We start from the raw sequence: 20,088 nt of genomic DNA on the forward strand, positions 1-20,088 counted from the left end.
GGGCCCCACGATCAGGGCCGCACTTGATCCGCTCCCTTAAGACGGATAAAAAAAAGGCGGCAGAGCGATAAGGGTTTGATAATTAACCGTAGGGAGAAGATGGATGACTGGACAAGACAAGCGCTCACGCAGAGGCCTCTCATTTGAGGATAAGATGAGGACAGCAGACACCATCCCAACAAAATCATCCACGAGAAAAATAAATATCTCAAAACCGCTTCCACTTGTCACACCTCCCGCGCAAGATAGCCTCCCCGGCGCACCATAAACTCCTTCTCTCACCTCCCATGAATAAGAGCTAGAACTAGCATTCAACCAGAACAAAACCATATCTGATCCTCTCATTAGAGAATAATGGAGTCGAGAGCTCTATCCTGCGCCACCATCTCCTCCCTCGTCCGCCTCAGGAAGACGACAACAGAGAGTGCTTACGTCATCTCGGCGCGATCCAACCGCTCCGTCGGCGGGAACCTCATCTGGGGGCGGCAACTCCGGCCAGCGCTGCTGCTCGAGAAATCGTCGCCGGCGAGGAATGCCACCGGGAGGCGGGAGCTGCTACGTCCGGTCTGCGCCACAGCAGAAGGGAGCGATTCCGCCGGGTGAGGTCCGTTTCCACCGTTCCGACTCGGTCGCCGGAGAATCTCAACTTCCGGCTAAGATTTAACGTTTTCTCGTCTTTTTTAGGGAAGGGAAGATTACTCCGTTGGGATTTGCGGAGAAGTATCCTGCTCTTATCACCGGTTTTTTCTTTTTCATGTGGTAAGGGAACATTCGCGCAGTGCGCATCTGCCTTGTCTCTTTGAGTTTGTGAAATTACGAAATTGTCCTTCGCCGGTGCAGGTACTTTCTTAACGTGATCTTCAACATACTCAACAAGAAGATCTACAACTACTTCCCCTACCCTTAGTACGTGCAGTCGCTTTTTTTTTAAATAAAATAAATTCTAAAGCTGGTTTCACTTAGGGCGTACGTTAACACAAGCATGCTGATTTTTACCGGCTGTGATTTGGGGTGCGCAGTTTCGTCTCGGTGATGCATTTGCTGGTGGGGGTGGTGTACTGTTTGGTGAGCTGGGCCGTGGGTCTACCTAAGCGCGCTGTAAGTTAGCTTTGTGCCTTTTGTCCCTGCCACATGGCAATTTTAATTAGAGGTGTTATATGATACTCATGCTGTGTACATCACTTGATAAGCACGCACTCAGATATTATATACGTGGCATGTATTGACTTAAGTTAAACCGACTAAATTGTGGAAACCATCGTAGTTAACTTGCATTCTCAAGATCAGATTGGCTACGCTATCCTGACCTCTGATTCGTGAGCACTTGTTTGTGTAATAGGACCGTTGGATATTTTTCAATTTTCGCCGTCCAGTAAACATCCAACGACAGTCAAATAAGTGTAAATTTTGATTGATGAGACATCTAAAAATGGGAACCATAATTTGGACGGTTAGAATTGATTTAATTATATTCCACGTGGTGTAATTTTTTACCGTAGACACCACCTTTTACCTACCTTACCAGCGGCGACCGACCACAACCATAGATCACCAAAGTAACCGCTGTTTGTACGGACAACTTATTTAGGACAAAATTAACTCTCATTTACGCCTGTACCTAAACCCGAGCGTTCCAGGGATATTTTCATCCATCCGTACCCTAAAATACTCTTTTCTTCCGTCAGCTAACAGAAAAATAATTACCCTAAAAGACAGCTTCTACAGTGGTAATTTTTTCTTCCACGTGTGTAATTTTTAAGTGCCTGTGTATCATCCATGACGCTCTGACAGAGTAAAAGTTTTTCTAATTTATGTTTATGTTGTGGTGGGAAACACGGGTGACAGTATACTCGGGTTTGATTTTTTACAACTGGGTTCGTAGTTTGATGATCCAGATCATTGGTCCATTTGATTCCACGGTTGGATGGAGCCATCTCTGAATACTCTTTGATAGGACAATCCTAACCTTTTAATTATCTGTATGCAAGTACACGGTTAAAAGGAGAATGGTTCAATTTTTTATTTATTTTATTATTTTTTTTAAAGGCTGAAGATTGACGGCTTGGATCTTCCAACCTTGGAGGTATTCCGGGTCATGGTCCATTCATGGGCGGCCCGGCAGATTAATGATCTGGATCACTTGAACAACGGGCTCCGCTGCTGCAAACTAAAAACCCAGATTATACTGGGATGTCATAAATCATAATTAGAGTGCGGTGCTCTTGTGGCAAGTGACCCTGCTATTTGTTGCATTTGGATGTGAGAACTCCAACCAATTGATTCGGACCATCCATTTAGTGGGCCACCATGCAATAATCCCACCAAAAAGGCCGTCCAATCAGCGTCTTAGAGAATGGACGATCCATATTGTTTATAACAAAATGGTCATCATCAATCTGAAGCATCCATTGAGTGTGCCACCTTGGATTATCTATTATTCTCAATCGATGACGTGATCGTAACCATCCAAACCATGGCTTTGAAAACGGATGGTTATAAAAAGATGTGTGTTTGGATGCGTAGGATCATACAATTGGTTTAATTTGTGTACAGCTGCCCATGAAGGTAGGCTGTCCGGCATGTACGGTCTAGATCAATTGATTTGAGTGTCCGCGACCAAGTTCGAGTATCCATAGGTGGTGAAATTCCACTAGTGTGAGTGTGTGGGGGTGTGCGTGCGTGTTATATATATAGGTGCAGCCCAAAATACTGTAACTAACACTTCTAGCACTGGGAGCATTCCTCATGTCTAAAAAGCGTATTTATTGGGAATTTTTGGGCCTGTTTGGTAGATGCCTCAAAATGATCTGTAATACATAAATGATGATTAACTAAAATGAATTGAATTTTCCCTAAAAAAATATTAAAGAAAAAAAAAAAAAGGAGAAAAAACTTAGTTTTAGGTCTCTACCAAATTGGCCCAATAGAGATTGAAGTCAATGATCACAATATCTCTAAGCCTATAAATGCCAAAGGAAGAGCATTTTCACCCTCTGGTGGCCAGGTCAAACGGTGTAAATCCCAACTAATGGTGGATTTTTTATTTTCATAAAGGATTTGAATCCAAGAAAATTCGTTCATTTAGTTCATCCAAAATGTTCAGGCCCACCTAAATAGAAACCTGATAAAAGGGACTTTTTTTTTTTTAATTTGCTTTGCTTTGTTTCCTCACCAACTTGAAATGAAATGGACTTCTATAACCCTTAGTGTTCACATGTTAAATTTCCACCTTTGCTCCAACAGGTTAGTCTGTTCAAAGTAAGGTTTTCTTTCAGGTGTACATATAATGCAACGACGTGATACAAAACAGCACAGCATACCCAAGAATCAAATTTCAAGTTTTGAATGAGATTTAGTACATGATGATGACCAAGCAATCATGTCCATAAAAAAGAACAAGCCTTCAATCATTAAAATGATGACCCTACCCTTTCAAACAACCATCACATCCTCTCTATCCACATGCATTGTATGTACCGCACAGGAGTTAAAATAATTTAAAAAAGAAAATTCATAACCTTGCTGCTTTTAACTTTCATGCCAATACCCCAGCTAAGATCCTGTGTGTTTCTGACCTACTCGCTTGGAAATTTTTGAAGTACAGCATCTCATCCTTGTATCTTTCTTTTTTCACTTTTCTTCCTTTTTAGCCTTCACTAAAACTCATCATCATCACATCATCTAAACCTTATCCCAATGAATTGGGTTTGGCTACTTGAATCCTTTTTCCGCCATTCCACTCTATCTAAGGCCATGACAATGAGCTAAAATTATCTGTTGCAGATAAAATTTTCAGTTTCAGCATCAAGACTTAAATATTAACTACATAGGCTGTAGTGGCTGGTACGATATGTAATGTCTAAAAGGTGAGTGAAAGAATAGACTCAACAGACACAAAAGTGACATGTAAATAGTTTTAAAGAGACTAGTTAAGTTATACCCGATTTAGCAAGTTACCAAGTGCACAGCAATTAGTTGGACAGCTGGTAAATGGTATTTTGTGACTAGCATAAGGGGAGACCTATAATGGATGATCAACAGTGGGATCTAGAAATGGTGGAAGATCAATGGCCTGATCTACTGACAATGGATGGCCAATAGTCAAATCTAGAAATGATGGTGGATCAATGGTCAGATATAGTGATGAGGGATATTCTGCTGTTAGATCTGAACTGATGGAAGATCAATAGTCAGATCTAGTGATAGTGGATGATCAACAGCCAAGTTTTTTTTTTTTTTTTTTCTTGATGAATATCAACAAATGAATCTAGAAATGATGGAAGATCAAAGGTCAGATCAAGGGACGATCAATGGTCATATCGAGCAATGATGGAAAAACAATGGCCAAATCTAATGATAAGAGACAATACTCAGATAGGCATGCGGAAGATCAATGATCACATCTGGTTATAGTCGATGAGCAATGGTCGTATTGTTCTATGATATAGATTAATGATCAGATACAGTTATGATGTCGATGAGCAACGGTTGTATCGAGCAATAATATAAAATCGATGATCAGATACAGTTATAATGAATGAATGATGGTTGAATCTAATGGTAGTGGACCCCCCAACTGATTGCACATTTGTTTACTTGAGTATTAAATTGTTCCAGGATAGTGGAGTGTATTCAGGAAACAACAAACAGATTTTACTTCTTCAAAATTTCAATTCAAATTTCCCCCAAAATGCTTAGGATCAGTACGTCCTTTCTAATTCCTCTCTCATCTTTTGCCCCTGCTGGTAGCCCACACACTCTCCCTACTGCTAGCCACAACCCCCTACTCACTCCAACCCTCTTTATGTGGTGCTGAAGCTGTATAAGCTACTGTGATGATTTTGAAGGTTCTCGATCTACTTACCAAAACCACTCTTAGATGGTCACAGCAAAGCTTTTGGTTTCCCCATGGAATCTTTGTGCACTACCATCATGATTTGATGGCTCCTGTCTCCTTATTCAAACTGTTTCTTGTTGGAAACAGCAAAAGTTATGGCTTTCCTCTTCAATTTTGAAATCTTCTATGGACCTGGTTTCTGGATTTTGATCTCAATTAGAACATTGAAGTGTTGGGTTTTGTAGTATACATGTTAGATATATTGTTTATCTGCATACATGTCCTGCATCAAAATTGATTTGTCAAGAGTACCTAACACTTTATTCAGGGAACCTAATCTTTGGCTGTTGAAGTTCTTTGTCTTTTTCTTTTTTTCTAGTATGGGTTCGAACCCGAGACCTCAATGTTGAAATGCGCTCTATCTACCATTGAGGCATGGCATCGAATCCTTTGGCAGTTGAAGTTGATTCGGATTGATGTCATTCAAGAATTGGAACAAGATTCGTGGACAATGGATTGTTTGCTTTCAGTAAAAAATCTCGATAATGAGGAATTTGATTTTGTTTCCTACTGTCTGCTTTCTACAAATGATAACATGGAAATAGTCACTGCCAAATGCATCTCCCTCAGATCATTCCATTGTTTCCCAACTTATATGATGCAATTCATAGCTTTCAAAATGCTAAAGAAAACTCTGTGGTCCAAAGTCAGAGCTGATACAGGGCTGGGGTGGTAGGAACCAGGATTAGGTACTAGAAGATGGGTTTGGTAAAGAAAAAGGTAATGAGGTATTAGAGAGGCTTGAACATGGGGCTTCGAGTGATAGGGTTAGAAAATGGGGACTAATCATTGGGGAGGGAAAGTGAGTTTTAGAAGAGGAGTTTACAATTGGGTCTGGGAAATGGGAGGAGAGGAGAAAGTAGGTCTCAATGGTTAGAAAGTGGTGAAGAATGGGGAAATGGTGTTGGAAAGGTGGAAAAGGAGATTAGAGAATGTGGGGAAACTGTGAAAAGAGAATGAAGGAATTTGCTTCTCTGCCGAAGGAGGCACTTCTATCCATATTTTTATGACATTCATGTAAATATGATGAAACTAATACCCACACCATTTATATAACATGTAAATATGACAAAACTAATACCCAGACCATTTATATAACTGTGGAACTGCCATTAAATATGGTAGTCATAGGCCAAGTACTGTTTTGCATGTTTTATTTTATGATGCACTCATTGTAAGATAACAAGACCACCCTTTAAAATAATAATAATAATAATAAGAGGATAACAAGGCCCCTTTTTAATGGGATTCTTATTTCTTTTTAATGGTTCTCAGAACACTTCGTGCCATCTTGTAATGTTTAAGTGACATGTGACTGTGGTTGTTTCTGTGTTTTAGCCCATGGACTCGAACCTGCTGAAGCTGTTGATCCCCGTCGCAGTATGCCATGCCTTAGGCCATGTTATGAGCAATGTCTCGTTTGCTGCGGTGGCTGTCTCCTTCACCCACACAATCAAAGGTATATCTTTTGACGTGGACAAATTATTGTCACACTGTACATTTTCTGCAATATCTCTGACTGTGTTTATTCATTTCAGCTTTGGAGCCTTTCTTCAATGCTGCTGCTTCTCAGTTCGTTCTTGGACAACAGATACCCCTGACACTATGGCTATCTCTGGCTCCTGTTGTTCTCGGTAAACCACACCTTTCTGGCAGTTTTTACATTGCAACCCCAGAATGTGTTTCTTTTGCTGATAATGGCATCATTTTTATTTTCACTATGGACAATTTTGCAACTAAATCAACTTCTGGAAATAATAAGGATATGTTGGAGGAATACATTTTTGGTTTGTGTTAACTCACAAGGAATCTGCATGGGCCACTCACCACCATACACATGGCTATATGGTTGTTGCATCTGTATGATCCATTTGATAGTCATGATACAAAAGCTGCAGTAATCAGATGATACTAGCAGCCAGATCAATGAACTCCCCCTCTGAATGGTGCCTGCAGATTTTTTTTTTCAAGATATATTTTCAATGTCCACTTGAAGGAAGGGCACCAAAAAATATCTTGGTTCATCCAATTGACATGGTTTATCTACTGCGGGCCTACCAGATGCATGATCCGTATACACAGTCTATTGGCCAAAACAATGGTGATGAGTCACAAGGAATCCATAGAGCTTTGCTGATACAAACCCAATCTTTTTGTATAAACCAATGTTTTAAAAACTGGACTGAAAAATGGCTTGTTTTTGTGGATGGTTCAGTCCAACCACTCCGGGCTGTCTCATCCCAGGACATCTACTTGCAGTAGTACTACTGCATAATAAAGAAAAGTAAAAGGAATGAGTAACAGAATGCCTCTGGTTCAGTGGATGAGATGCCTGGTTCTTATGTGAGTGCTGTAGGTTCATAATCCGCTGGGTGATTTTACAATTATCAAGAAAAAAACACTTGCACACTAATTGACCAGGGTTTTTGGGAATCCAGTCTGTTTTTGCAGCCGGTTCTGGTCCAACTGTTCCGTCGAGTCTAGGTTTTAAAACACTGGTACTAAGTATTATGTGTATTGCAATTTTACTGCATTCAAAATGACTAAAATTTGCTTGGAGACTGTAGGTGTGTCAATGGCATCTCTAACTGAGCTTTCATTCAACTGGACGGGCTTCATTAGTGCCATGATTTCCAACATCTCCTTCACTTACAGGAGTATCTACTCAAAGAAAGCCATGGTCTGACAATATCTCTCTCTATTCTTTATATCTGGATTCTAAAATGTATCTACTTGTCAAATGAAGCTTGACCCCTTGTTTGTTGCAGACTGACATGGACAGCACCAATATCTACGCGTACATTTCCATCATTGCACTCATTGTTTGCATTCCACCAGCAATTATTGTGAGTGGTTCTTCAATCTCATGCATGAAATTAAAATATACTTGTTATGGGGGACGCCTCCATCTCTTGATTGGCTATTTGTATCAGTTTTGCCTTTTGACTTTCAGGTCCTTGGATAAAATCTTTGTCGCCAATCAAAAAAATTAAATTAATTAAATGTCCAATGTATGGACATGGATTTTGTTTGTAGACCAAACCCATGACTTTGTTATGATCCTAACCATCTAATTATGGACTTTTTTGGCTGTTGCCCACATTTCCTGTTGACCCTCTGGGCTTGAACTGTTTCTACACTATATGGCTTACTATTCCATTACTGGTCCATCAATTGGATAGGCTGGGTCAAAGAGCTTATGCACGAATCAGGTGGTGACATGTTAATCAAAAACAGTTACGGCGGTCGTACAAGGCTGTAATGGCTTTTCTGAAGAAAAAGAGAGAGAGTTCCGTAATGGACCTGTTACGGCTGTAATGAGCCGATACAGGGCCGTAACAATACATGCCTGATTCAGTTTTTCCTCTAAAAATCGACTGTTACAGGGCCGTAGCTGCCATTACAGAATGACCGTTGTGGCCCGTATTGTAACGGTCATTAGGCTGGCCGTTATGGCCACTGTTACCATTATTGAATACCTTGGGTGGTGAAGATGTTTGATACATTGAGTCTCACCATATAGTGATAGATTACATCATGCCCCCATTGATACGAACACTAGCACTGCTCCATCTCATCTCATCTCATTGACAAAGAGACACTGTGCCAGCTTACTTCCAAAATGAGCTTTGCGCCAAAGCACGCTATCATTTCTAGTTTGGTCCATCCATGATCTGCATGGTCTAGTGATACTGAATCTCGTGAACAAGGCACGATCCAAAAGTTACACTGACTAGGTGATCCTGATTTATCTGATCGGTGGATGAGTTGTAGTCCACAAAATTAAATTGACCACTGATCGACCTCTAAGATTTTCTGATTGGTGTGACTTTGTTCCATAGGCAGTCCTTGGAAGAGTCCATGACAGGCCCTGTAGCTCTTCATTTCAGCAAGCAAACCTGCATGACTAAAATCTCAGAGACTATACAACCCTGCTTCCTTTTTAATTATCACATCCCCACATCTTAAATATCCATTTTCTTGTCTGATGTTCAGTTGGAGGGGCCTCAATTGATGCAGCATGGTTTCAATGATGCAATTGCTAAAGTGGGTTTCACAAAGTTCCTCTCGGATCTCTTTTGGGTGGGCATGTTTTATCACCTTTACAACCAGGTATTCGTTTCGCTCCTTTTCTGGATGTTGTAATCTCACAGATTATCATGTATTACTTACCTGCTTGTGATGATGATGTGGATGATAGCAACTCACTTGTATTGTTGATGATCTATCTTTCAGTTGGCAACCAATACCTTGGAGAGAGTAGCTCCACTTACTCATGCAGTTGGGAATGTGCTGAAGCGTGTGTTTGTGATTGGGTTCTCGATCATTGTATTCGGTACATATTGACTTGGCTTTTTTCTCTTCTCAGATGATTTCAATCTGCGTGGACCATGGTTTTCTAATCCTCTATCATGTGCAGGTAACAAGATCTCGCTGCAGACAGGCATCGGAACATCCATTGCGATTGCCGGTGTAGCAATTTACTCGTACATCAAGGCCAAGATAGAAGAGGAGAAACAGGTGAGTGCTCACAAGCCATATCAATAGGGAACGGTCTATTGGGTATCGCACAGAGCGAATGGTCTCTGTATATCTCACAAAGGGATGTGTAGGGCCCACCCAAGCTGGGTATTTCGAGCAGGCACTGGGCCCAACACTCCATGCCTTTGATCATAGTCCGGAGGTGGTGGTGCATACACCAATTATTTAGTGTATGCACTATGTACCAAATCCCTTTTATATCACTTAAAACACGGTTTGGACAGATACTCTAGCCAGCTAACATGCGCATTTGAATTGCAAATTTGCAGCAAATGAAATCTGCATAAGATGAAAAGGCGTTCTTTGGAGGGGTGGGATGATCGTCGTGTAGATTTAGATGTTTGTGGACATGAGGCTCCCAGCCATTTGAAGGTCACTTAAATTGTATTTTTGCTCTTCTTTCATTTGGAGTAAAACTATCACTGATCTGCAGTCTTCCCATATCCACTGAAAATAATGGTTCTCTTAAACACTGCTTACATGGGGAAGCTACCGAGAGAGACTGGTATTGTAGCATAAAAAAAGTGCATGTATCAACCAATGGAAGTGCAATCTGCAACCACAGCGTCTTCTATCATTGTTTTTGCACTCTAGCACCAGCAATCTAGAAACGCTTAACCATTTTTTCTATGCGGCACGCTCGAGGTGTTTCAGTACCACCCTAAGTTTATGGTTGTACTGGGCAGATGTGGGGGCCACATGATATATAAAGGCCATCCAATCCGTCCATCAGATGCGTCACCTGATCTGGTGAATTTAGAAACAGCTGGATTTTCAACCTGCCCCTTCATCCGGATCTGGTGAAGGGTCTGAATGTGTGGGTTTCATATATACAACATTGTTGGCTTTTATGATCCCAATGGTTTAAAGAGCCTAGCTTGATGCTTTCTATCAGTAAGGGCACCACAGCGTTGAAAGAGCTATCTGAGCAACCGGATTGTAGCTGCAGTGAAAAGGGCTATCTAGATAAAGAGTGTAGCTGCCCAGTGAAAAGGGCTAGCTAGATAACTGGAGTGCAGCTGCCATGACTTGTTAGTGCTGCCACAGAGTGGGCAGCCGTGGACGTTGGCTGCAGGGCATGGTGGAATTTCACGACCCTAATGGTTTAAAGATACTAGCCTGACGGGTTCCATCAGTCCTGTGGCTGTTGGCGTATTGCTTAGGTTCTTAACATTGGCCCTCTTCACAAATCAAGGGTGGATGTTCCCTCTCAACTTGCTTCCTGTAATGTAGCCCACTTGATTGGTGGATCAGCTTGATTTGAGGGTCTAGGGCTATAATGTGATATGCTTCTGATGTAGGGTTGAATGTTATGGATGGATCATGTGGGCCCCACATCTGTCTGTTACAAGGGTAGTTTATGGTGGTGTGAGTACCACTGGAGCACCCTGTTTCCTATATTGGCCATTAAGAGTTATAAGGTGTCCTAGTGGGGCCATCTTTTTTGGATTTTAGACCGTCGGTATGATTGGTCCCGATGTGCATGATTTGAATCTCAACAGGTTTCCAAAATGGATGGTTTTACTCATCCCATCTTCAGCTGTTGTTTTGGACTGTTGACGTGTGTGTTTCCCTCATCTGAAACCAGATTCAGTATTAAGTTTCCCTAAATTGAAAGTAGAATAGTTTACCCACAGTTCAGATTTCCCTTTAGACACCCAGACAGATTTGCAATAGCAGATTGTAATAATTCCATCAGATCTGTTTTAGCAGAAACGTTCACTCACAGTGGAAAACCGAGAATCAGAGAGACGAAATAGAAAAGAATAGAAGGGACTCAATGTGGAGTAAGGCATTCGATAATGGTAATGGTGGCCATAGCGGCCGCCATCATTACTATTATAATACAGGCCATAACAGCTGCTAATATGATTTTTTTTTTTCTTTTTTTGAAAATTAAATATGTATTTGACTGTAATGGTACAGGGCCGTAACAGCTACAGCTGTTACAGGCCATTTTTTGCCTTTAACATATAACAATGGCCACCACTACTTTTCCATAGCAGCAAGGATACTTTGACATGGAATCATTCAAAACAATTAAAACATGCAACATGAAAGGACATGAGGTTTTTAAGCAATTACAAGCCCTGTCCTCTCTCTTACCATCATTGCATATGCCAGTTTTATTTTTGTATTTTCATGTAGGAAGATACTTGTATATAATGTATATTTTACTTAACCCTAATTAATGAGAGATTATGGTTTTTCCCAAATCAATCTACGATACAACAACAAGGAAGCTAGTGCTGCTGTAAATAGACTAGTGTTAAGTAAAACAAACCATCCTTTTTTCAAGTAGGGATGTCAATAGGTACCTTGACCTGCAGTCTCTGATTTTAATAGGTGCAGGTTCAATTTTTCTGACCCACTTAGAAATTGGGTATTGGGTGTCGTTCTCAGTCCATCCAATAATCCAGCCTGCCGTCCATCCATCCGTTGATTCATCTAACTCATCCAGTTACCATCTCCAGTGACCCCTTCCAAGTCTTTGAGGATATTATAGTCACACACAGGTTAAGACATTCTTATCAATTTCTACTAACAGGTGTTAAAAATGCTTAAATCTATTTTGGTTGTTTAATGATGAATTAGAAAACTATTAGATGAATATGAACACACCTTTCAGTCTAATTCATTTCTCAGATGGGACACCATGTGAAACTAGACCTAAAATTAACCTCTAAATTTATGTGGTATGGCTTAACTAAGTCTTCCAATACTGTGATTTTTGGATAAACATCATAATAGTAATTACACAAAACTAACGGTAGGCATTCCTTCTCAACTCTTTTGTATAGTGTTGCCTATCTAATTTTAAGATGATCATGATTTTTGGGTTTAACAATTAGAAGGAGATTAACAATGAGCAACTTACTTGATGAACGGCATGGATCTCATGAAAGTTACACACTAGTAGCTAAAGTAACCATAGTACGTAGCTAGCCACACCGTTGGGAAATTTTGACTAGTGAGAGAGAGACATGGATTGTGTCCGTGTAAGTATTTTATCCACGCTGTTCATCGCCTTTCTCAAATCATTTAAGGTATGATCATAAAAATGAAGCAGGTCCACAGCTCCAGTGGACCACACCAAAGAAAGCTGCAATAATAATGACACCCACTGTTGAAACTTTTCTAAGGGCCACGGTGATGTTGTTTTACTATCCAACCTATTCATAAGGTCACGTAGACGTGGATGAAGTGAAAAGGCTTGATCTGAAACTTATCCAGCTCCCAAGAAGTTTTTAATGGTGGACGTTCAATCCCCACTTTGTGGTCCACTTAAGCCCTGTACCTGCCTCGTTTTTTGGCACATACTTCCAAATGATCTGAGAAAAACGAATGAACTGCGTGGATAAAACACTTACATCACAAAGTTGATTGCTTTTCTTTTTCAAGACAGAAACTGTTGAATGCATTTATGGTTAAGATTTTAACTGCACAAAGTTGATTGCGAATATTTTTTTAATTCCTAAAATATTCGTAACTTTACTTAAAATGTCTTTCTGTCTCTCTTACACACTCTTATGTTTATCTTTCATTGGAAACTTACGGATCCTAAAAATAGGAGGAGGGATGGGTCAGAAACAAGTTGGAGCAATATCTTTTCCTGACATACAACTTGAATATCCGTCTAATATCTAACTTTTCTGGACAATATCCAGCATATGGCAATAAAATCAGATATTCAAAAAATATTTAATTAAAATAAATTTTTTTAATATGGCAATAAAATCAGATATTCAAAAAATATTTAATTAAAATAAATTTTAAAAAAAATAAAAAATTAAAGACCTAATATAGACATTGTTTGATGTAGAGCAGGGACACTTACATGGCCAAGATGGATCAAAAAAGGCGCCCAATCAACGACAGAAATGATGCGGACCGTCAGACCTTAAATCAGGCATATCTCACAATCCAGAATGAGTTATCAAACATAAAATATGTGATTTTGTGGTAGAACGAGCTACTTTAGCCAACCAATCCCGCTACACTAGGTTGCGCAAACCGGATTTGCAAAATACCACAAAATTGACCGCTGTTTCCCTATTTTAATTTCATTTTTATTATAAATAGTAGGTTTTAGTTTGATTATAACTTTTCATCCGTTTGGATTTAGGAGTTGTGCCCAACGTGGAAAGATCTTAGAAAAATTAGGAGACCAGATTGGTGAAGCCAAACAGGACACTTATTATTTTTGGCCGAAAACCTTGCGCACTACTTGACATCATGGCTATTCTAAATAGTAAGTTTACTATTTATAGTAAGTTGCGAATTCTAGGAGTTTCAGTCATAGTTTGATTCTGATTTCTCTCTTATTGCTTAGTATCCCTATTTAAAGGATTGTAAACTCTTTTTTTTTCATTCATCAATCAATTCCGAATTTATTAGAATTTATTTCTGTTTTCTTGTTTTCTTTTATCGTGGATTTGAAAACTCTCTGTGAGGAGTCCAGGGAAGTTCCGTAGATTCAGAATAGTTATCTTCTTAAGGAAGACGGTGCTCGACCTCTCACATCCTCCCTTGCGTCATAGTTGAATTCCAATTTCATGGTAGGGGGACCATGATGGACTGCAGTAACGGGACCAGGCAAAAACTGTTTTATAAGATGTCCATTTCATGATTTGGAATTGAAACGAGTAAGTTGCTGTTGATAAATTTAATTAATTACTACTTCATATATTAGTGTTTAATGATTTAATTGAAAATATCATTAGTTAGGTAAATTACAAAAATGGCTCAGATACCGATAAGCAGATGTAGGCTGTAACCTACGCACATGATTTCAACTGGGGGCCATGGCTGATGTGTAGTGCAAGACCCAGATCACTTATCTAGTGGGCCCAACCATTAATCTGCTGCTGCTCCGAAAATCAGGACCATTGGACAGGCCTAAGTACTCCTTTTATCTCTACTTTGAGGAAGGAATGACCAGCCTGGGCCCTGTTCTGATCAAGTTGCTGGGATTACCTGATCGTTCCAATCTGGGCCATTGAAATGGATGTAATGCACACTGACCATATGCTGATGGGAAATCTTGATATCAGGATTCTTCGTTAACACACACACACACACCACACTAGGTTTAGTTCCAGTGTTTGGTTGTAAGACCTGTTGAATGTCCGAACAAAGCCCCAAACAGACCTGGGACTTTGGGAGCTTTAACCCTAGTTTTGCTGGGGCCTGCGGGTTGTGTTTGGGTTATAACTCGACCCAGACACCCAAAGCATCACTAGCCATGAGCACGGCCCACCCTCTTGGCCATCAAGCCCTTCTGTTAGAGAGAGTACCAACTACACAAACCTCTTTTAAGATAAATATAGTATGGTTACAAGGTTAACCTCACATAGAGAGGGAAAGTACACTGGTCGTGTAGAGAGAGAGAGAGAGAGAGGGATCTACAATTGGAAGTAGGGTACTGCCCATTTTTGTAACTTGCCCAAAAGATAAAAATATGGCCAGTTGTAAATGTGCCAATGCATCCAGGAAGATTATCCTCATTTGCATTGGCTGATCTACCACTAAAATTTTGTTTTTCATCCACGAGTATATTTGAGAATCAGAAATGAACCTGTAAGTAAGCTTATTACATATATAGAGCTCACCACATTACAAAATCCATGAACCCGAAAAAATCCTAGCAGACGCAATTGCAGCCATCGAAAGATATCACAGGCGCAATCACTGCCATCCTCATGGGGGCAATAGCCTCTTGATGCCAGCCTTCTGCTCAGCAGTTAGCCTTGTGGGGAACTTGATGTTGAACTTGATCCTGAGATTCCCCCTCTTAGAAGGGTCTTTGGGTATTGGCATTCCTTCCCTTGGAACAACCTCCTCATGAGTCGGATGGATTATGTTGTTGATGGGGATTGTTAGGCTCCGTCCGTCAAGGGTTGTCAGATGGACCGTGTAGCCAGTCAAAGCATCCACCAGTGGTACTTTCTGTGTAACAATCAGATCGTTCCCATCCCTTGTGAATACACTGTGTGGTTTCTCATCAATGATGAAGACAAGATCAGCAGGGACAACGTTGAGCTGCTCGTTCCCTTTCTCTGGGAAGGTGATCTTGGTTCCCTTCTTCCAACCGGGCTTAACTTCAATAGTTAGTATCTCCTCCACTGGCATCGTCTTTCTGAAGAAACAAACAAACAAACGTGTCAGCACATGATTGTACTGGGTAGAGTGATTGGAAGACAGAACAAGACTACAGGGTAGAATGGAAACTAAACTGAAATGAAACCATTCCCCGCTAAGATTTTTTCTTCTTTTATGAATTATTTTTTTGAACTTTTTCCCTGCTAAGATTACTGCCATTGCATTCATGAAAAACCATGCACTCCACAACATGAAAACATCCCAACACCGCGTGGCAAATGGGGTCTGGTTGTCAATGTCCTCCAGTTGGGCTTGGGCTGGAAAATGGGTTGCCAAACCAATTTAAAGTCAGGTAGGCTTTGGGTTCAGCAATTTCAGGTTGGAGTGGATCATGCGTAGAGGAGATCACGTTGGGATCAGGTTGGGCACCTCAGTTTGGAATTCAGATCAGGTCAGGTTGCAGATAGCATCCTCTTGAGGTTGGGTTAGGCGAGTCAACCTAACCAAACCCATCCGAGTTGCACCCCTAGTGGCAAACATCTAACTTGGAGACTGACTCCTAAGTTCACTGTCAAACACCCATCTCCAGACACACTGCTAACATTCTTCCACCCATACAAATTGCTAACATCCTTCCATGATGCTATGCAAGCATCTATGGTTTTGGTACAGCTAAAGGCAACTACGATCAATTTTCCAAAAAGAAAATACAACCATCAGATAGCTGTGCATGCCTTTGCCTCTCCCCAGAAAAGAGAATTAGGGATTCCCATTCTGCTTTGTTTCACTCAAAACCCCACAACACCTATCACAAAGAAAAAAAAAAAATGGGACCCATCACAATCGGCTATTATCTTGGTCTATTCTGACACGCTAAGATATTCTTGTTCTAACTTCCAAGTTCCAACCAGAGTCATCCAATCTCCAATTACTCTGTTATTATTATTGGATCACTAACAAGACTTCTATAAAAGAATGTAGTTCCTAATGGCATATATACTTGCAGCTTCGATTGTTGATTGTAAAATTCATGCCATCTCTCCACATGAAACCATAACAATCGAGATTCTAGTGCATTAGGAGGGTCCTTCACTCATGCCTCGATGGTAGACTCACAAGAGTTTCAACACGAGGTCATGGATTCGAGTACCCATTGTGGTGAAATCCCTCTGTAGTGTGAGTGTGTGTGTGTGTGTGTGTGTGTGTGTGTGTGTGTGTAAAAGAAGAAAAAGAAGGTCATGGATTCGAGTACCCATTGTGGTGAAATCCCTCTGTAGTGTGAGTGTGTGTGTGTGTGTGTGTGTGTGTGTGTAAAAGAAGAAAAAGAAGGATGCCCAATGACCCAAGGGATTGTACCAAGAAAGTCAAATTTTGATCTACAAAGACGGTAGTTTCTACATTTCCAATAAAAGCTCTAAAAATAGATCTTTTTAAAAGAAAAAGAAAATGAAGCACTTTTCCATGATGGGACATTTCACTATATTTAGATATAAGACAAAAGTAGTGGATTCCATATGGCAATCATTACATTTTTCCAAAGTCAATTTCTCGCATTGTTTATAACATGAGTGTAGCTGAAATGAGGATGTTGAGATGGATGAGTGGCAAGACAAGAATGGAATAAGAAATGAATGCATCCGAGGGATCTTAGATTAGCACCAATAGGTAATGCGATGAGGGAAAGTAGACTTAAGACTGTTTCGGCATGTGCAATAGAGACCAAGAAGGGAAAGTAGACTTAGATGGTTTCGGCATGTGCAATAGAGACCAAGAACTGCACCAGTTAAAATGGGTGTGTTGGTACAAGTTGAAGGCTCTAAAAGGGCAAGGGAAAGACCCCAAAAGGACGTGGATGAAGGTAATAAGAATAGACTTGATGACCTATGATCTAATTGAAGATATGGTCCTTGCTAGAGTGGAATGGCAGAACAAGATTCATTTAGCCAACCCCAATTAATTGGGATAAGGCTTAGATGACTCGTGACAATGATTATGATGATGCTGATGATGATGACGACGACGACGATACGAAGCAAGCATTACCTCTCAAAAATGAGATCTCCACTCAATACCCAACCAAGGCCCCTAAATATGGAACACATGTGTAATAGTGCTCAGGGAAATCATAACTGGGTAATTATTCTTTCTTTCCTCTTCCCATCATGCAAGCAAGCCTAAAGCCTTTGGTAGAAAGTTCTAGCCTTCTAGAATTTTTAACTTCAACACCTAACATTCTCCCTCGAGCAAAAACCCAAAAAACTTTCATCTTTGAATCAACTAGTGACCATGGCACGCACAAAGTAGGAGGCATGACTTAAACTTATGACAATATCAGATATACATGATAGAAAAACTAATGATTTGCAAAGTGAAGTGCCAGTTGAAAACTGAGTATGTCCATCAGCAGGAAGAATAGAGCATAACATGTTACTGAAAGTAATCCAAATATCAAGAACAAGAAGAACTAAGAAAAGAAAATAATTATTTTTTTTAAAAAAGGAAATAATAAAATAATAAAACAATGATGTGCATGCAACTTCTATACACGTTCCACCAACAACTCTTAAAGGGGCGTCTTGGATCCATGCATTTATCAATCCTGGATTAGCCACCAGTATCGACAACTCCATCAATTCATTACACTAACAGTCATGATTCGATTTGATACTGCATCCAAACAGACTCAAAGCAAGATGATCAAGTAATTCAAAGATTGTATCTCAGTGAACATAAATCAAATGTACGAGACAAACCCAAATCACGGGAAATCATATAAGTTATAAAATCATCACTGTTTATCACTTCCTATGACAAAACAAGCAAAACCCATATCCCAAAAAACACAAAAACCTACTTCAAATTAATAATTTAAAAAAAAAAAAAAAACAAAGAGAAATTTTCCCAATAAGAAAAGAGAGAAACTCACCCGCTTGCATCAACAATCTCCCTCGAAATCTTCATCTTCTTAGTAGTCCCCTTGTACAGCTCTTCGAGGCTACAGGGCAACGAATTCTCGATTGGTGCCGCCTTCCGAGGCTGATTCACTGATGCCTCCCCAAACGACCCAAAGAAATCATGGTCCCCAAACATCCCACTCGGAAACCTCGAACCCCCTCTCATACCACCGCCCGGACCTCCCATTCCACCCATCCCTCCGCCAAATGGGCTAGAGAATCCAAAAAACTCAGCGAAAATATCATCAGCGTTTCTTGGATTGAATCTGAACACATTCGGCCCGTCTCCCGTCTGGAAAAAGGTCGGCCCCCCGGCACCACTGGCGCCAGGCGGCGGAACCTGCCCTTTAAGTCCCTCTTCACCATATTGGTCGTAGACGGCTCGCTTTTGGGGGTCACTCAATACCTGAAATTTTCCGATAAAAATTTAAAAACAGTACTTTAAAAAAAAAAAAATGTACAGATACAGAAATTTCGCCGATAACCAATGCGGTTGACCACAAGGAATGGATAATTGGAAGATAAGACTATTTATTAGATGTAAAAACAACAACAACAACAACGATACCTCATAGGCTTCGGAGATCTCCTTGAACTTGGCTTCAGCTGCCTTCTTGTCATTAGGATTTTTGTCGGGGTGCCATTTCATAGCAAGCTTGCGGTAAGCTTTCTTGAGATCATCATCTTTAGCGTTCTTGTCAACTTGGAGGACTTTGTAGTAGTCTACTCCCATCTCCTTCTCTGTTTTTCCTTTATTGGGGTTGTTTTTCTTCTACCGGCACTACTGCTCCTTGTTGTTTTGGTCGCTGTGGTTGTGTGTTCTGGTTCGACTGCTGTGGTTGTTGTTTTTGGTTGTAAGTGCTTCTTCTTGTAATAGAGGTGATCTTCTGTTGTTGTTGAAGAATAGAATGATTTGGGGAAATATAGAGAGAGAAGGAGACGGATGTGTCTGGAAGGAAGGTGAGAGAAGAGTGCAGAAGGTTCGAGATTTTGCCGTCGGCATACGGGCTCCAGATGTCTTTTGCAAATGGTTGTACGTTCGGGCTTTCGTTTTGTACAAGGGAGGCAATGGGTTGTGATCCGAACCGTTGGTATGATGAGAATTTCCGTCGATGGCCTATTCATCAAAAATTCACTGATGTTTCGAAAGTAATTGGGCTTATTTTCGAGTTGGATATAAACCGTTGATTTTTCGCTTTGAACCGTTCGTTTTTTTTGCCACCAATAAGCGTCTTTGGATTTTCTCGACTAGTACATTTTTACTCTGTGAATCATTCATAGCGGCCCAATAGAATCAACAGTTTGATCATGGAAAATTCGGCTTAAAAACAGTTCAATCCCTTCGGCCGAGCATTCCACAATTCCTCTCTAGTATTTACAGGGCGCGGATTGGTACTACCACCGAACGCGGATTTCCTGCCTTTCGCAGGAAGTTCCTGCGCTGAAAACCTTTTACTCGGAATTGAGCGGAATCCATGACACAAGTAGGGGTGTACATGGAGCCGAGATGAGACTCGGCTCACCCATTAGCTGGCTTCAGGTCGTTACAGGGCCGTCTTAGAGCCTGGTCAATTTGGCTTTGTTGGATTGGGC

At 40.6% G+C, this 20,088-nt stretch overlaps 2 protein-coding genes and 2 long non-coding RNA genes across 5 annotated transcripts; 3 read left to right on the top strand and 1 right to left on the bottom strand.

Moving 5' to 3' along the window:
- The first annotated feature begins 204 nt into the window (after positions 1-204).
- LOC131241124 (triose phosphate/phosphate translocator, chloroplastic) lies at positions 205-10,016 on the top strand. Its single transcript, XM_058239799.1, has 12 exons — positions 205-599; positions 685-759; positions 841-906; positions 1,020-1,098; positions 6,236-6,356; positions 6,436-6,531; positions 7,465-7,577; positions 7,666-7,743; positions 8,894-9,010; positions 9,134-9,233; positions 9,318-9,418; positions 9,709-10,016. The coding sequence occupies exons 1-12, from the start codon at positions 355-357 to the stop codon at positions 9,724-9,726; spliced, it is 1,209 nt and encodes a 402-aa protein (XP_058095782.1). The 5' UTR covers positions 205-354; the 3' UTR covers positions 9,727-10,016.
- On the top strand, positions 2,298-3,158 carry LOC131241127 (uncharacterized). The gene is made up of 2 exons (XR_009168963.1): positions 2,298-2,620; positions 2,695-3,158. It is a non-coding gene; the product is annotated as an uncharacterized LOC131241127 (long non-coding RNA).
- Positions 10,017-14,927: 4,911 nt separating the features above from the next.
- Positions 14,928-19,456, bottom strand: LOC131241125 (uncharacterized). Of its 2 annotated transcripts, none has more exons than XM_058239800.1 (3): positions 19,064-19,449; positions 18,468-18,901; positions 14,928-15,578 (listed from the first exon to the last, which is right to left on the bottom strand). In XM_058239800.1, exons 1-3 carry the CDS (start codon positions 19,226-19,228, stop codon positions 15,140-15,142), a joined length of 1,038 nt encoding a protein of 345 aa, XP_058095783.1. In that variant the 5' UTR covers positions 19,229-19,449; the 3' UTR covers positions 14,928-15,139. The 2 variants fall into 2 exon arrangements, with proteins under 2 accessions (XP_058095783.1, XP_058095784.1); XM_058239801.1 differs by lacking the exon at positions 14,928-15,578 and adding an exon at positions 15,640-15,858 and having other exon boundaries at positions 19,064-19,456.
- LOC131241126 (uncharacterized) lies at positions 16,393-18,025 on the top strand. The gene is made up of 2 exons (XR_009168962.1): positions 16,393-16,739; positions 16,862-18,025. It is a non-coding gene; the product is annotated as an uncharacterized LOC131241126 (long non-coding RNA).
- Positions 19,457-20,088: the final 632 nt, after the last annotated feature.

This window comes from Magnolia sinica, chromosome 3, assembly GCF_029962835.1.
Source record: "Magnolia sinica isolate HGM2019 chromosome 3, MsV1, whole genome shotgun sequence".
Taxonomy (NCBI): domain Eukaryota; kingdom Viridiplantae; phylum Streptophyta; class Magnoliopsida; order Magnoliales; family Magnoliaceae; genus Magnolia; species Magnolia sinica.

Bases quoted from the DNA above. Each gene is read 5' to 3' on its own strand.
- LOC131241125 (XM_058239800.1), bottom strand. From the start codon at position 19,228: ATGGGAGTAGACTACTACAAAGTCCTCCAAGTTGACAAGAACGCTAAA. The intron at 18,902-19,063 runs GTATCGTTGTTG...GGAAAATTTCAG, and splicing joins AGATCTCCGAAGCCTATGAG to GTATTGAGTGACCCCCAAAA. The intron at 15,579-18,467 runs GTGAGTTTCTCT...TTGTTTCTTCAG, and splicing joins GAGATTGTTGATGCAAGCGG to AAAGACGATGCCAGTGGAGG.
- LOC131241124 (XM_058239799.1), top strand. From the start codon at position 355: ATGGAGTCGAGAGCTCTATCCTGCGCCACCATCTCCTCCCTCGTCCGC. The intron at 600-684 runs GTGAGGTCCGTT...CGTCTTTTTTAG, and splicing joins GAAGGGAGCGATTCCGCCGG to GGAAGGGAAGATTACTCCGT. The intron at 7,578-7,665 runs GTCTGACAATAT...TGTTTGTTGCAG, and splicing joins TCTACTCAAAGAAAGCCATG to ACTGACATGGACAGCACCAA.